Below are 13,188 nucleotides of genomic sequence, written 5' to 3' on the forward strand. Positions count from 1 at the left end.
ACGTTCATGGACCCTCGGAACAGCCAAAGCCAGATAGATAGATAGATAGATAGATAGATAGATAGATAGATAGATAGATAGATAGATAGATAGATAGATAGATAGATAGATAGATAGATAGATAGATGGATGGATGGATGGATGGATGGATGGATGGATGGATGGATGGATGGATGGATGGATGGATGGATGGATGGATGGATGGATGGATGGATGGATGGATGGATTAACATCATTAATGGAACTGGCTGAAGAAATGATTACAGCTATGGATAAGCAACATGTTTTAGTCAGTGTTTTTGTGGACTTCCAAAAAGTGTTTGATACTCTATACATCATGGATATAAAAAAAACAAAAAAAAACTATACATCATTGCTTTTTTAATTTAAAAAGCCTTACTCTACGTCATTTTTTTACATTTAAAAAATATACTATACATGATAGCTTTTTATTTTATTTCAATAAGCTTTATTATACATGTTTTTATTCAATTAAAAACAAAAAGATAAAAAACTTTTATACATCGTGGCTTATATATATGTATATATATATATAAAGCCATACATTATATCATGGCTATTTTACATTAAAAAAACTTACTATACATCATGGCTTTTTTTTTTATATAAAAAAAACCTCACTAATCATGGCTTTTTAAATTATTATTATTTAAAAAAATACTATATACATCATGTTTTAATTTAAAAAGCCATGTAATAATATTAATAATAATATATAATTAAATTTAAAAAACCTTACTATACATAATTGCTTTTTTATTATTATTATTTTTTTAAATAAACAAAGCCTTAATGTACATCATGTTTTTGTTTTTATTGTTTTTTAAATCAATAAATCGTTGACAGAAAGAAAGACACGCTGTATCTTACAGATTTTGATGACAAAATTATTGTTTTAGTATCCGGAAAAACAGAAAAGTAAGTGCGCTGACTATCAGTGGGCAAAATAAAACTAAAACAAATAGGGATACAAACATGGGGGGTGTTCGAGGCAACGGTCGCACGTTGTACGTAGGAGTTTACTGATGACGTCTCGTCTCACTGTCCAGTGTCCAATCACATCGCAGAGCGCCAACTTCTTGAGTTCTTCACAGACGTCAACAACATGGCGGAAAGAGACACAGAATTTACATTTAAGAAGGTAACCGTTGTTTTTTTTTTTTCTCTCTCTTTCTCTCTCGTTGTGTGTTCGCCATGATTTGTCTTTTAATTTGTGAATACTTGTCGAGAGTATAAACTGCCAACGCAGGATCTCAGTAAGGGGAAAAAAATAAACGTGGTTCTTTCGACACCGTTGTTAGTAGAGAACATTTCAACATTTTAAAAGTGAAAAGTGACGTAAGTGTATTTTTGCCAAAGCCGAATAAAAAATATATCAAAAATATTAATATATGAATTAGGTTGCTCATGGTATATGATAGTTGTAGGTGCAGTACACCGAAAGAGCGTTAAAGGATCATATTTTCATAATAGAGTCTGGTAGATAACGACGGATTTGTCCACAAGAGGGGGCTATAGTTACTGTAGATATAGACACTGTAGATTGGTGTGTAATTTGTATAACATCGTTGCACAATGGCCCGGAAGTGTTTCTCACCTACAATGAAGAGTTATTTAAATAAAATAGTGAACGGTGTAAAAGATCATCTAGAACTTGATTTATGTATAGACCAATTAAAACAATAAATAACCAATGATATGCCCATAGGAGACGATGGGCAAACTACTCTCCAGCTTCTTCAAGGAGGACAAAACCAGAAGTAAGAAAGTTACTCGGGCTGGGCGATTAAACAGTTTGTGATTCATTAGGGTTTATTCAACATGATGATTATCTATTTATTAATTTTTTTGGTCGGTTGCCATAATTCAAAGTGTGACCCCACTGATGTGGACTGCTTGTACTAACAACATGGCTATAAGCATTGATATTTTGGTCATTGTTTTTGTGTAATATGATGCAAGTTGAGTCTAGAAACAGTGTCTTTGGTATTAGGAGAAATAAAGCAAATCCCAGAAGAAGAAAAAAAACATCATGAAGACTAATCAATTGCCAGTTGCTTTTTCTATAAGCAAAGGAAGACAAAAATGATTAATATGTATATATATATATATATATATATATATATATAACTTTTGTTCTTTAATCTCTTGTGTGGCAGTAAGCGTCGAGGCCAAACTACTCATGGTGGAGATGCTGAAAATATTTGTCCAAGGTAAACATTGCCATTCCACATATATTACTTCTTGAGAGTCGATGATAATGATGGTGATATACTGTATTCATGTTATTGCGGTTGTCAGAGGCGGCTGTGCGCTCTCAGAAACAAGCTGAATGTGAGGACTGCGACAGAGTGGACATTGAGCACTTTGAAAAGATCCTGCCTCAGCTGGTGTGTAGCTGTAAGCATTGTCCACGCACTGGTCACAGCATTAGGTACACTTGCATAATCTAATCGAGCCATATCAAAAAAAATAATGTTACCAGGATAAAGTTGTATTTTACAATAATAAAGCTGGAATATTTTGTGAATGAAGTCGCAGTAGGGATGTCCTGATCAAATTTTTTTGCACCCGAGTCAGAGTCACCTGATTTTGAGGATCTGCTTCATGAACAAAAAAACGCAGATTGTCTTCTTTTTTTTTTTTAGTACTTGACTAAAACTATTCCAGCATTATACCTTCTTTTTTTATGGCTAGTGGAGCAGTGGTTTAAGTAAAACATTTACATCATTTTTTTGAGGGGGCACGTCAGTTTTTCAGGTGGCATATTAAACGCAACTTTAACCTTTCCGTCATATGTTTTATGTATATCTTATGTTCAACGGCTCATCTTTGAGCGGTGATCTATGGAGCCACAAAACTGACAATGAGACACTGACATTGAAACAAGTATTGGCATTGTAAAAGGTTGTATTGAAAAATAAAATACAGACATTAAAAAACATTTTTCTTTAAGCATATTTTTTTTATTATGATGTCTTTTTTAATGCCAATCTGCAGGGTTTTTTCACTTTTTTTGTTGTGTCAGAGGTTTTCAGTTTCACTTCTCTTTTTTTCAGTTTCAACTTATTGGCAGTGTTTTAAGTGGGGGCAGGGTTGTGGTTGGGGGCGGGGCTTTGAGCGCGAGAACGCCTTCAGCTTTTCAGGAGAGGAGAGCGCGGCCTCTGTTGGCTAAAGGTAATACTCATGGATACAAGTTCACCAGGAACTCCTAAACCGCCTGTAAATCTGTGTTTTTTCTACATATAACCTTGTGGCGTCAGTGTTAATGTTTCAGTAGTAAACCAGTTAGCACGTTAGCTAAATTAGCATGACATGATGCATAAAGTAATTTCAAACATGGTGGTTTTAACGCCACAAGTAACATATAACCACATATAACCTTGTGGCTTACAGGAGGTTTAGGAGTTCCTGGTGAACTTGTATCCATGAGTATTGCCTTTAACCAACAGAGGGTGCGCTCTCCTCTCTCATCTCCTGAAAAGCTGGAAGGCGTTCTTGCGCTCAAAGCCCCGCCCCCAACCACAACCCCGCCCCCACACTGCCAATAAGTTGAAACTGAAAACCTCTGACACTCCAAAAAAAGAGTGAAAAAAAAATCTGCTGATTAGCATTATTTTATTTTTCAATACAACCTTTTACAATGCCAATACTTGTCTCAATTTCAATGCAGCTTTTGCCACGATGACATTTTTTTTTTTCCCAATACCAAATCTTATTGTCAGTGTTGTGGCTCCATAGTGAACCATATGGATAAAGCGCCATGGTTTGGGTCGTACATGGTCCGGAGGCCAACATCAAAATAAAAGCCTTCCAACCAAGACATTGACGTCAATGCAATTGCCTCGTTGTATTTTGAAATTCGTGGCTCAAGGCGGCTAGCTAGCTTGACTCATCCTCACTCGACTTCATAAGCACATCAATATAACGCCATCCCGAAATCATGCAGCAATGCATCAACCGATAATAATAATTGAAAATATTTAAACAATGTGGGCTTTCTATCAATCTATAAAAGCTGACATACCGTACATTAAGAAGAATGATGGGTGTGAAATCACTTTGCTTTTTTACCTAATTACAGTCAATGGTCCATCGAGTCACTTCTGTTAAAAGGAACCCCGACTGACATGACAAGTTTGCTCTATATTATTTATTTGGTTGTTGCTAGCATAACAATGAGATTCATTTTCCAAAAATCATTTCCATTTTGATAAATTTTGTAGAAACTTTATTTGGACGTACACGTATTGTTATTTACGTCACAATGCATTCAGTGCGTAGTGACGTACAATGGCGGCGGGCTCTCTGCCGAGCAATGTGAAACGCCTATAAAGTAAGCAAGGTAAGTTTCCGTAGCGTTCCAAAAGAAACAACATGCGATTGGGAGAGTCAGCTGTGCTCTCGTCATTCACCAGACGCATTCAAGAGTTTTGATTGTCGCTTCAGCTTTTTGGCTGGGGTCATGGAAATAAAGCGTTTTTCTTCTTAAAACAATTTGTGTTCGAAAGCAAAACCACAAACTAGAAAAAAGTCAGACTTCATTACCGCCTGGCACTATTTTTCTGTTCGTATCACTGCACAAAAGCATTTTTTCTGTGATTACTCAATTATTCAATAGGATAATTGGTGGATTACTCAATTCTAGAAATATTCAACAGCTGCAGGCTAATATACAGTGCTCTTTGAACACAGCCTTTTCCTTCCTTTTTCAGCTGCTGGATTTCTAGCTGCCACAAGATGGTGCCATAGTGTTTCACGACAATACTCCCCCCAAAAACCCACTTCTGTGATTTACAACCCCATTCCAAAACTGTCAATAAACGCCTCCTCCCTGCCTTGTTTTTGTTTTGTTGATCTGTGTGCGTGTTGCGGGAAAAAAACAAGGCACAGCGCCCCACCACCTGTGCTCCCCTGCGCAACAACAGGTGCTCCCAGCATGCTCGGCGGGCGCCCCGCATCAAAGCCTCCCGCAGCAGTTGGAAGCAATTAGAGTAATAAGGGGAGCAGCCAGTCTCTTAGATGATGACAAGTGCCAGGAACAAGAAAAAAAGGAAAAGAAGTACCCCCTCCGGCCACTTTGAAGTTCCCTTTTGCTGTCCTGCGATGTTTAGTTAGAGGTGGAGGGAAGGCCAAAGGGGAGCTCTGGAGCTGGGGGAAAGTTGAACGTGTGTGTGTTGGCCAAACACGGCCAGAAAGACCACACGCATAGACAGTCTGTTTGAAGGGAAACATAACAAAACACAGTGGAACACGCTCCAAAAGAGGTGCAGGGTGTCATTGTGAAGGTAAATAAACACTAAACAAAAAGGAGAGAGGCGCTGCCCTTCCTTTCATCCTAGTGGAAGTTCTCTTAATGGTTTTTCCTCCATTGTGAGTCAGCGTAACACCTCACGCTATTTATTCGTGTGACTCAACGAGCTGGGAGTCCATCTGGAAGCGAGTTGGGGGGGCGAAAGGTGGAATTCCGCATGCCGCCTGATTTTCGATTCACGCACTCGCGTTCACAAGGCCAATTTTTCTGTCACTAATTTGTCAGCTTAGTAACGGTTGACGCTCCCTGCGAGATTCGCGATGCGCCAAAGTGCCACTTATCGCGTGGGCCGACCCGCTCGTTCCAGTGACGAGCTGCCACTTTTACTCACACGCTGCTGCTTCATTACTGCAGCCAGCCAGTGATTCCCAACCACTGTGCCACTGCACATTAGTGTGAGATGCTGTTCGTCTATCTTTGCTAGCCATGTATAATGACCGCCGGAACATTTAAATGCTCTTCCACTAAATAGCAGAAGTTGCAATTAAACGATGTATCTACCTGTTGCCATTCGAACAACAGATTAACATCTTTGGTATTCAACTAAACAGACCTAGATTAAAGGAAGTACATTCTTGACTGAATTGAGATCATTTTATCAGTGTACACAACCTCCCTAAAATTGTTAATAATGCTTATATGTATAGTTTAAACTTAAGCTATGATCCAAATACAAATGAATATCAAACTCATTTCCCTTACAAATAAATGCCTTACAGATTATTTGGTTGCAACCCAATCTCAACTCATTCTCATGTAGTGCTATTGCGCCATCTAGTGCTATCCAGGTGCCAAGAATATATGTTGAAGTGAGGGAAGGAGCATCTTTTGATAGAATGTGTTGAAAATGCCTTTTGTTGTGGAAATTTGGAGTCTTGAGTTTTATCACTTGACTACATTTACTAGCTTGCCAGTTGGTGACTTCCTAGCTAGCAACTAGCGCCAAACATTTGCAGTCAGAACTAAGGCAAACTACTGTCACGATGATAGTCTCACCTTCCGATTTGTGTGAAACTTGAGGCAGCTTTTTAAAGAGACAATGTGTAGAAATGTTTGCCATCTATTGGTGAACTGATAGAATGCAACAACCTAAGTTTGAAGCGTGTGTATTTCGAAGCAGGCGCACTACAATGCCTCAGAGAGACCACACTTTGCAAGCCTACCACCAATTACTACAATCGCGAACTTTGTCTCCTTCGGGTATCCGTAGCAGAAAGATGGCGGTGAAACAGCCTCTTGTAAGGTGAGGCACAACCCATGTAGTATAATTAGCGATTACTAGATCGATTAGATGTTTTTTTTAAATGTACGCTGATGTGTGATAGAACTTATATTTTTTGCATAGTACTGTATATATATGTTTATAGTCCCAAATAAATACGGTAGGTTGGGTAGGCTTTTTTAGACAGGTGAGTTTTTAGTTGTGATTTGAATTGTGTTAAATAGTCCAAGTTTCTGAGTTGAGGTGGTAGTGAGTTCCAGAGACAGGAAGCAGAGCGGCTGAATGCTCTGCTCCTCGTGGTGGTTAGATGGGCAGAGGGGGACGGACAGGTGAATGGAGGAAGAGGATCTGAGGGTGCTACATGGAAGGGGTGGCTACAGATAGGTAGGGGGGGGGGGGGTTGTAGATGGATTTAAATACAAACAGGAAGATTTTAAATTGGATACGTAACTGAACTGCGAGCCTGTGGATGATGTGTTGGATGGAGGAAGCTCGGATTATGATCTGAATTCTGGACCAAGTGAAGCAGTTTGTGAAGGCGACCGAAAAGGAGAGGAGTTGCAAAAAGTTGGGTGGTAAGGTGGAAGAGGCTTTGATTGTGAGATATAGATGGGTGTCATTAGGTTAACAATGGAATTGACTGTTAAATTCATGAAAAATATCGCAGAGAGGGATGAAGTAGATGATGAAGAGGTGGGGCTCCAGGACCGATCCCTGGGGCACACCTGACGGGACAGAAGAGGGGATGGCTTTGAAGGACTTTAGAAGGATGAATTGAATGCGGCTGAAGAGGTAAGATGGAATCCAGTTCAATGGTGTACGGGTGATGCCGATGGAAGAAAGTCTGTTGAGGATGATGGTGTGACAGGAGGGTGTGAAGTCCACACTCAGGTGTAGGAGAATAACGATGGTGACGAGTCCGGAATCGGCTTCCACGAGGATGTCATCTGTGATTTTGATGAGCACTGTTTCAGTGCTATGACGTGGGCGGAAACCGGACTGTTAATAAAGGTGACTATGGGATAAGTGGGAATGGAGTTAGCGACAAGTTTTTTTTTTTTTTTTTCATTTCAGAAACGAAGGGTAGATTGGAGATAGGATGGTAGTTGTTGAAGCTAGAGGGGTCAGCAACAAGTTTTTTTGTAATTACAGTGATATACTTTACAATTTTAGACTTGAATTAAAATGTAAATGGTTGTCATATGTGCCCTAAAATCGGCTGGACCAATCCAGGTTGTAGCCAACTCTTGCCAAAGTCAGCTCAGATTTGAACATGACTCTAATGAGGACAAGACCTATAGAAAACGGATGGATGGACGGACGGATGAATGGGGTAATTGGAAGTGATGCCAGCCATTCCAAGCAACAACTCTTTACGCGGCTGCTTCACACGTTGGCAGGAACAAATGACATGTTAAGGCGGGAATCTCTTATTAAACATGCGAAAGCAGTTTGGAGGAGTGAGAGAGGGAGACAGAGCGGGGCGGGGGCACCCAGTCATGACTTAAAGCTTCTCTTGATGGTGACATTAAAGGCAAGGGAGTGTCCACAGCGCGGGCCAGACAGACGCTTTCTTGGAGAGAGGAAGAGCTGACGAGAGCTGACGTGTCTCCAGGCTTCTGGCGGCTTTCTTTGAACCACATTGCTTCAGCACTGATACGGACGGTACTCATTAAACCAAATCAAATAAAAAGGTGAATATATTATGGGAAATTGATGTTTTAACGGCGTGTACACAAATAGTTGGATGTCTGGAGTGCATGATCAACATTCCAGGCCAGGTGATGTACATTTCTGGCTTATATGCTCCCCTACACTTTTGTATTTATTCTTTAAAATATATCTGTGCGGATCACTGTCTTAAGGGGGTACACCCAACAATCTTACATCCTATTAGATAAAATTATCCTTATGTGTGATAATGTGAGTTTTTCAGGTGGCAGGGATTATTTTCCAAAGCAATTATTTCCTTACAGACATTACCACGTTACAACGCTCCCATCTCCTGTCCCCTTCAGAAACATTCGGCAATCATCGGAGCATACCCGGAAGTGCCTGGTGGTCTTGTGGTCTTTGTGTATGCGAAGTCACTTTGTTCACATGAGCGCTTTCCTTCGGAGGATTGGATTCTTGACCGGTGGCAGAATAAAACTTGAATTTGAATGTATTTATTTGAATGGGACAATGCACATTAATCATCATTTTACAATGTAAATGTGCGCAAGTTAGCTAAGTTAAGCTACTTTTCGTTGGCAGTCACTTAGGTGCATGTAAAAGAGAGCCTAAAATGAGAGTCGTTAAAATCACAAATACATTTCCAACAATACAGTATACAATAACATTATACAAGTACGTCGTTGTATGTTTACTTTGGCATCATCTTGTGTATCTAGAGGCAAGACATCCTCCCAGACATAAAAATGTCTTAGTCTCTTGGTCGATAACTTCAATGATACTTCCTTGACACCAATTACTACTTTACTAGTAGCCAGGGCTTTGGCGCTATCTTAGAGCGATGTGGATAGAGCTTATTTTGTGAATCAGTGAGTTTTTCAGCAAAGAACTAGCGTACCGCACACAGGCGGGGGTTCACTGTTCGAGAAAATAATCATCAGAAAGAATAAGCAACAGGTGTCCCACACATCAATCACTTCAACCTCTGATTGGATAAATAGGCAATGGCGTGTGCCTGCTTGTATGTGCGTGTGTGTGCTTGATGCAGCAGGCTGCGATGCATTAGCGCTTGGGAGACGAGAGGCCCCCCTCAGCCCGCCTCGCGGGCACGCCACCGTCTAACCGCAGCAAAGCACATTCCACAGCAATCGGCTGACAGCTCGCGTGCGTGGAGAGAATGCGCATCCAGCGGCTGTGACACATGGGGGACATCACCCAGAGGCCCTTGCCCCCCCCCTCCAAAGGGTCCTGAGCTAGCTGATCAGAACATACCTGGCAGCTAACTGCTTGTGGCGCTTGGCTCTTAGTCTGAGGATGGAGATGGTGTGCCGCTGTGCCGGCTTTGCTCGCCGCGGGGGGTGGAAAAGGATTCTTCCGGAATCAGTGAGGCGGATGATTGGGTCAGGGACCTTGACATGCCGCTGAAATAGGGGACAAGGGAGCGAGTGGGATGCACAATTAGGCCCCGGAGCTGGGTTATTTCTGGAGCCATACCCGCTTCCCACCCACCCCTCCTTGGAGTGGCAGCACAATAACACAGTAATCTCCTTACATAACCGCACAAATTCAAAAAAATAACGACAGCTAAAAATACCAAGCGAATTGAGGTGACGTCAAAAGGCTTCAAACTTTGAGCCAAATGCAACAGAGGGGTCAGCGGTGCGCGCTATTTTTAGGCCCCCTGTCACAAGTGGCAGTATAAATAAAACTACGAGCCTCGCAAGATGGAGGAGGAGCCAAGAACCCGAGAGTCACGATGAAAAAAGAGCATGTTTGATGAGGTTTGGAAAGGGGCCAATAATGACTATTAGTCGGGTGCAGGTGGCACGGCATGAAGTTGACCCGAGTTAGGACTTCAACCGTGAATGTGTGAAGCCCTCATAGGCAACAATTTAAGTGGGGTGCACAGGTTCCAATAATAGGGCCTAATCTACGGTAAATAACAAAATAAATAAAAAGGTCAGATTGTCAGATGTCTAAAAGATTATCCTCTGTGATTTTCATGCGGCGTTTGGGTGTGGGCCTTTGCATCAGCATGTGTGTACTCCGCTTATTTGGCTATCATTCCATTCCATGTCACAATCACAAAGTTCATGGGTCAACCCAACTCTGTGCTGACAGCACGCATGGATTTGCAATTGTAAATATCCAATAGAACTCGAGCCTTGTCTGAAATGATTGGGAGCTAAAAACAGCAGGTATCATTCACAATCATCTTTTAGAGACTCCCAACAATTGATCAACAGTTAATCAACCAAACAACTGACTAACAAAGTGACCGATAGACCAACGGACTAACTACCGAAATGACCCACCAACTAACCAACTGTGCCATCCTTTCAAAGTCCTTGATAAACAGTAATTTCTTCATTGAGATCATTCAAAACAAGTCCCTCAAAAATAGATGAATACGTTTAAGTACGACAACCAACCCAATCGAGTTTATGTGCTGTCAGAGGCTGGTCAGAGTGCTTGACTTCATCTCGGAGTTGTAAGGGCAAACAAACTTGTTTGATGTTCCTTCTTCACAACATGTTGACTGTCTGTCCTCACAGTGGTGACGAAGGGGTGGTAGCGGTGGCAGGGGGTCGTCGCCGGAACTCTAAATTAGCCATAGTGAGTCAACAGGACAGCTTTCATGCAGGAGAGGTCAGGATGTAAGGGTTCATAGGTCAGGGTGCAGTGTTGCTCCTTGTCTTTTAACAGCTTCCTGTCCGCTGTGTTGTACTAATCACTCACTCTGACTTTTTCCCTCAACATTTTGGTCGAACTTCAAATTTGACCGGATTTGTGGAGTCATGTTGAAATAATTTGGGGGTGTAGCAGTTGCGCAGCTCAGGCCAGCTCGTCACGCTTCCTTCCCTTGTTGAATTAACAATGACGCCTGTATTTGTGCTCTCGTCCACACTTTGAAGGTGCACCTGTTTTTCGACATGTCTCACCCAGGCCAAGACAAAGTGTCGCTGGTAAGGTAACCCCCCCCCCCCCCTTCCCGGGTCAGCGCATCCTGTTCCAAAGCAATTTCTTGCTCTTTGAGGGATGATCACAGTACAATATTTGTGTAAAAACACATTTTAAACATTAACTTATTATATTACAGCTTAGATTTGAAAGCAAGATTTAAGAAATACTCTTATGTGGAAGACCGAGGCACACCTGGTGGAACTATAAGTCGCGTTGTGTCGTGAAACATTCATGCAACATTGTGGAGCAAATAATTGTCAGTTTACTACAAAGTATTTGGTTCACATTAACAATATTAGTAGGCTACTGTTCAGGGAATTCGTTTACAATGTGTGGCATGTCTCCACACTTTAATTCATCTGACAAAGTAAACCATCAATAAAACCAACTAATTACCATCAAAGTTACCGACCAACATCGCGTGGACATCGGGGACAGTGCCTCCAGATTGGACGACCGGGGTGGTGGTCTCCCTTTTTAAGAAGGGGGACCGGAGGGTGTGTTCCGACTATAGAGGGATCACACGCCTCTGCCTACCTGGTAAGGTCTATTCAAGGGTGCTAGAGAGGAGCGTCCGTTGGGAAGTCGAATCTTGGATTCAGGAGGAGCAGTGTGGTTATCCTCCCGGCCGTGGAACAGTGGACCAGCTCTACACCGTCGGTAGGGTCCTCGAGGGTGCATGGGAGTTCGCCCAAGTAGTCCACATGTGCTTTGTGGACTTGGAGAAGGCGTTTGACTGTGTCCCTCGGGGAGTCCTGTGGGTGGTGCTTCGGGAGTACAGGGTACCGAGCCCCCTGATACGGGATGTTTGATCCCTTTGCGACCGGTGTCAGAGTTTTGGTTTGCATTACCGGCAGTAAGGGATGGACTCCTCCAAGGTTGTCTTTTGTCACCGATTATGTTCATAACCTTTATGGATAGAATTTCTAGGCGCAGCCAAGACATGGTAGCCTCATGCATTGCATCTCTGCTTTTTGCAGATGATGTGGTGCTGTTGGCTTCATCAAGCTGTGATCTCCAACACTCACTGGAGCGGTTGGTTAGTGTGAAGCGGTTGGGATGAGGATCAGCACCTCTAAATTTGAGACCATGATTCTCAGTCAGAAAAGGCTGGAGATCCTCCCCCAAGTGGAGTTCAAGTATCTTGGGGTTTTGTTCACGAGTGAGGGTAGGTTGGAGCGGGAGATCGACAGGCGGATCGGTGCAGCGTCTGCAGTGATGCGGGCTCTGTAGCGGCCCGTTGTGGTGAAGAAGGAGCTGAACCAAAAGGCGAAGCTCTTGATTTACCGGTCAATCTACGTTCCTAGCCTCACCTATGGTCATGAGCTGTGGATTGTGACCAAAAGAACAAGATCCCGGATACAAGCGGCCAAAATGAGTTTCCTCCGCAGGGTGTCCGGGCTCTCCCATAGAGATAGTGTGAAAAGCTCGGTTATCTGGGAGAGTCGAGCCGCTGCTCCTCCGCGTTGAAAGGAGCCAGTTGAGGTGGCTCAGGCATCTTGCTCAGATGTCTCCTGGACGCCTCCCTGGAGAGGTGTTCCGAGCATGTCCCACCGGCAGGAGGCCTCGGAGACAACCCAGGATAAGCTGGGGGGTGGTAGTCTGGACTTCACTGCCAAAGCCACTGTACCCGCGACCTGACCCTGGATAAGCGGTAGAAAATGGATGGGTTACCGACCAACTGATGAACAGTCAGTGCTGTACCTGAACAAATTCAATAAACCAAAGTTCATGAACTCGTTCATATTTTGGGCGAACGTGAACTGATTGAAGTGTATTTTTGATTCGTGAACATTTCCTTGAATGAGTCCATTCTGGGGCCAATAAACGCCGGTTTTGAACGCAAACTATGAACTAGTACTTTTTTGGACTGATGAATTTAGTTTAATTTTGATTTAATTATGAACTATAAACCGAACTAGTTAATTTTAAAATTTGTGAGCTGAACTTCAAACTAGTTCACATAAAAAAAAATAACTTTCCCAACATTGTC

The 13,188-nt window shown here is 42.3% G+C and overlaps 2 protein-coding genes across 3 annotated transcripts in view; one reads left to right on the forward strand and one right to left on the reverse strand.

Annotated features, from left to right (window-relative positions):
* The window catches only part of syngr2a (synaptogyrin 2a), an 11,138-nt gene extending 11,124 nt beyond the window's left edge, over positions 1-14 (reverse strand). Inside the window, exon 1 of the mRNA XM_077555905.1 lies at positions 1-14. This exon is cut by the window's left edge and continues 231 nt beyond it. The gene's annotated coding sequence lies outside the window, so the exon portion shown is untranslated.
* A 1,026-nt stretch (positions 15-1,040) lies between these two features.
* On the forward strand, positions 1,041-4,858 carry cenpx (centromere protein X). 2 transcript variants are annotated; one of them, XM_077558449.1, is made up of 5 exons: positions 1,041-1,162; positions 1,730-1,781; positions 2,181-2,234; positions 2,323-2,455; positions 4,737-4,858. In XM_077558449.1, the coding sequence occupies exons 1-5, from the start codon at positions 1,127-1,129 to the stop codon at positions 4,771-4,773; spliced, it is 312 nt and encodes a 103-aa protein (XP_077414575.1). In that variant the 5' UTR covers positions 1,041-1,126; the 3' UTR covers positions 4,774-4,858. The 2 variants fall into 2 exon arrangements, with proteins under 2 accessions (XP_077414575.1, XP_077414577.1); XM_077558451.1 differs by having other exon boundaries at positions 2,323-2,411.
* Positions 4,859-13,188: the final 8,330 nt, after the last annotated feature.

The sequence above is a fragment of the Vanacampus margaritifer genome, chromosome 2, assembly GCF_051991255.1.
Source record: "Vanacampus margaritifer isolate UIUO_Vmar chromosome 2, RoL_Vmar_1.0, whole genome shotgun sequence".
NCBI classification, from domain to species: Eukaryota; Metazoa; Chordata; class Actinopteri; order Syngnathiformes; family Syngnathidae; genus Vanacampus; species Vanacampus margaritifer.

What these genes read in the sequence shown, in the direction of transcription:
- cenpx (XM_077558449.1), top strand. Translation starts at nt 1,127, where the DNA reads ATGGCGGAAAGAGACACAGAATTTACATTTAAGAAG. An exon ending in CAGAATTTACATTTAAGAAG is followed by an intron (nt 1,163 to 1,729) that starts GTAACCGTTGTT and finishes ATATGCCCATAG; the next exon opens with GAGACGATGGGCAAACTACT. An exon ending in GCTGAAAATATTTGTCCAAG is followed by an intron (nt 2,235 to 2,322) that starts GTAAACATTGCC and finishes TGCGGTTGTCAG; the next exon opens with AGGCGGCTGTGCGCTCTCAG.